Source organism: Megalopta genalis, unplaced genomic scaffold, assembly GCF_051020955.1.
Source record: "Megalopta genalis isolate 19385.01 unplaced genomic scaffold, iyMegGena1_principal scaffold0179, whole genome shotgun sequence".
Classification (NCBI taxonomy): domain Eukaryota; kingdom Metazoa; phylum Arthropoda; class Insecta; order Hymenoptera; family Halictidae; genus Megalopta; species Megalopta genalis.
The window spans coordinates 378,598-381,450 of NW_027476248.1; the positions used below are offsets into that span (position 1 = coordinate 378,598).

Sequence of the window (2,853 nt, forward strand, 5' to 3'; positions counted from 1 at the left end):
TCAATCGTCTTTCGAACGATGATTTTCATCTTCTAACCAGGAAAGGCGTTTTCCCATACGACTATGTATCGACCTATGACAAATTAAGCGACACTTGTTTACCACCGCGCGAAGCATTTTATAATCAGTTATGCGACAGCGAGATATCCGACGTCGACTATTGTCACGCGAACGAAGTTTGGTCACGTTTTGGTATACAAACGTTAGGACAGTACAGCGACTTGTACTTGAAATTGGATGTGTTGTTGTTGGCCGACGTGTTTGAAAATTTTCGCGAAAAGTCGCTCGAGAATTATAAACTCGATCCAGCACACTATTATACGTTGCCCGGTTTCGCGTGGGACGCGATGCTAAAATTGACGAAGATCGAGTTGGAATTGTTCACCGACGTTGACATGCTTTTGTTCGTGGAGCGGGGAATACGAGGTGGGTTGAGTCAATGTTCGCATCGTTACGCGCGCGCGAATAACAAGTATATGTCGACGTACGATTCAGCCGAACCGTCCAGCTATCTGATGTATTTCGATGTTAATAATTTGTATGGCTGGGCCATGTCGCAGCCTTTGCCGCACAGGGGTTTCCAATAGGTTGACGATACGAGTAATTTCAACATCGATTCCGTGCCGATCGACAGTCCCGTCGGGTACATTTTAGAGGTCGACTTAGAGTATCCTCAGGAAATTCATGATGCTCACGCGGATCTTCCATTTTGCCCGATTCACGAGGTTGGGACGTTGCAAAAGAAACTGTTGACAACGCTTAGCGATAAGAATCGTTACGTTCTCCATTATCGATACCTCCAGCAATGTTTGAGGTATAATTTAAAATTAAAGAAAATTCATCGGATACTGAAGTTTGAACAATCATGTTGGTTACGCCGTTACATAGATTTAAATACGAGGTTGCGCGCCAACGCAAACAATGACTTCTCGAAGAATCTGTTCAAACTGATGAACAATGCAGTGTTTGGAAAAACGATGGAAAACGTTCGAAATCATGTAAACGTAAAGTTGCTCTCGCGATGGAGCGGTCGATACGGGGCTGGACGTTTAATAGCTCGACCAAATTTCCATAGCTGTACTCTATTCTCCGAGGATTTTGTCGCAGTTCAAATGAAGCAGCTTTCTATTAAATTTTATAAACCTATTTACATAGGCATGTCAGTGTTGGACATATCTAAATTACATTTGTATGATTTTCATTATGGCTACATGCTTCCAAATTTTCAAGAAAGATGCAGGATTTTGTACACGGACACGGACAGTTTAATTTATCAGATTATTTGCGACGACGCGTACGAGATGATAAAACGTGACATTCACCGATACGATACTTGCAATTATGACAGAAATAACGTGTACGGCGTTCCGATCGCGAATAATAAAGTATTAGGATTAATGAAGGACGAGAACGGAGGTAAAATCATGACAGAGTTTGTGGGTCTTCGCTCGAAAATGTATGCTATTCGAGTACAAGACAAAGACGATGTAAAAAAGATTAAAGGAATTAAGACTAACGTGACGATTAAAAATATTACTTTCGACGACTATTTAGCATGCCTTCACGATCATTTAGAAAAATCAGTTTGCGTTAAATTGATAATGTCTATACAACATCAAGTGTATTCAGTATCACAGAGTAAATTAGCATTGAGTCCATACGATGATAAACGATACATTTTAAACAATTCGATCGAAACCCTTCCTTGGGGACATTATAAAATCGCGAAAGGGGGAGGCAGGAGGGAGAGGGAGTGAGGGGAGTGAGAAAAAATAAAAGCGGTTATATAATTTCATCGATGTTTCGAATCCCGTGTTGCGCGCGCGCGTGTTCACTTTTATTTGTAAGCGGAAAAGGGGCGTATACGCTCCTTGTATTGTTATCTTGCGTGTAAGAAGGGGGGAAAAATGGTAGGGGAATTGTATATATAAGCTTTTGGCATTGCGTACAGCGAGTAGTGCGTTCTACAGATTACTTTCTTATAGCGCAGTTGTTCTTCAATATTATAATATTCACAATGTCAAATCAAATCAATAATTTTTTACATAAAAATGGATCTCACAACGATTATAAAAATTATGGGTAAGTAAAAGAAAGTTTGAAGGGAATAAAATGTTCCTTTTATGAAAGAAGAAAAAAAATATTGTATGTTATTTCTTTTCTAGATACTCCATTTCGATGAAACGGTCGTTTCAACAGTCACAACCCCAGTCGCAGCAGAAACAGTTGCAGATACTGCGCAACGCACGAATCTTGGGTAGAAGATACTCCATAGCCGGCAATTATTTCAAGTTCCTTGAAATTTGTGTACGCGTGGATGAAAATTTGCGCGTCGAGTTTGTCTTGGGGGACAATCGTGGAACAGAGATTTCTTTTTCAATGGCTACGTGGAAACTGCTGGTGAAAACTAGAGATTATATTCACAATTACTTCGACGCGGACAAGAAGGAAAAACAAATTGATGAGACTTTATCGTTACAAATTGTTAATTTTAATGGAATGAGTCTAATCAAGTTGTTCGATTCTCAAGCATTGATTTATGTTACGAAAGAGACGATGGATAATTTGTACAAATTAGAGTTATGTATGGATCATATGTATTCATGGTTATTAGAAAATATTCCAGAAATTCAGGATAGATTCGCGAAGCTCGTTGACATTGTAAAAAACTCCAATAACGAGCAGAATTATGCGACCGTAATTTTTACAAACGAATTGTTCGAACGAAATTGTCTGATCGATTGCGAATTGTTAGCTTTATGTTTAGATCTAATCGTATCGAAAGCGAATCGTTGAAATTGTGTGCGTGTGGGGGGAATTAATTAGTATTAATGTAAAAAGCATTTATGTATT

The 2,853-nt window shown here is 39.1% G+C and overlaps 1 protein-coding gene across 1 annotated transcript; it reads left to right on the forward strand.

Moving 5' to 3' along the window:
* Positions 1 to 1,133: 1,133 nt before the first annotated feature.
* LOC143262689 (uncharacterized) lies at positions 1,134 to 1,757 on the forward strand. The gene has a single exon (XM_076528239.1). The coding sequence runs from the start codon at positions 1,158 to 1,160 to the stop codon at positions 1,755 to 1,757; it is 600 nt and encodes a 199-aa protein (XP_076384354.1). The 5' UTR covers positions 1,134 to 1,157.
* The last annotated feature ends 1,096 nt before the right edge of the window (positions 1,758 to 2,853 follow it).

Excerpts from the sequence above, each read along its gene's own strand:
- LOC143262689 (XM_076528239.1), top strand. The coding sequence starts at position 1,158 with ATGTCAGTGTTGGACATATCTAAATTACATTTGTATGATTTTCATTAT.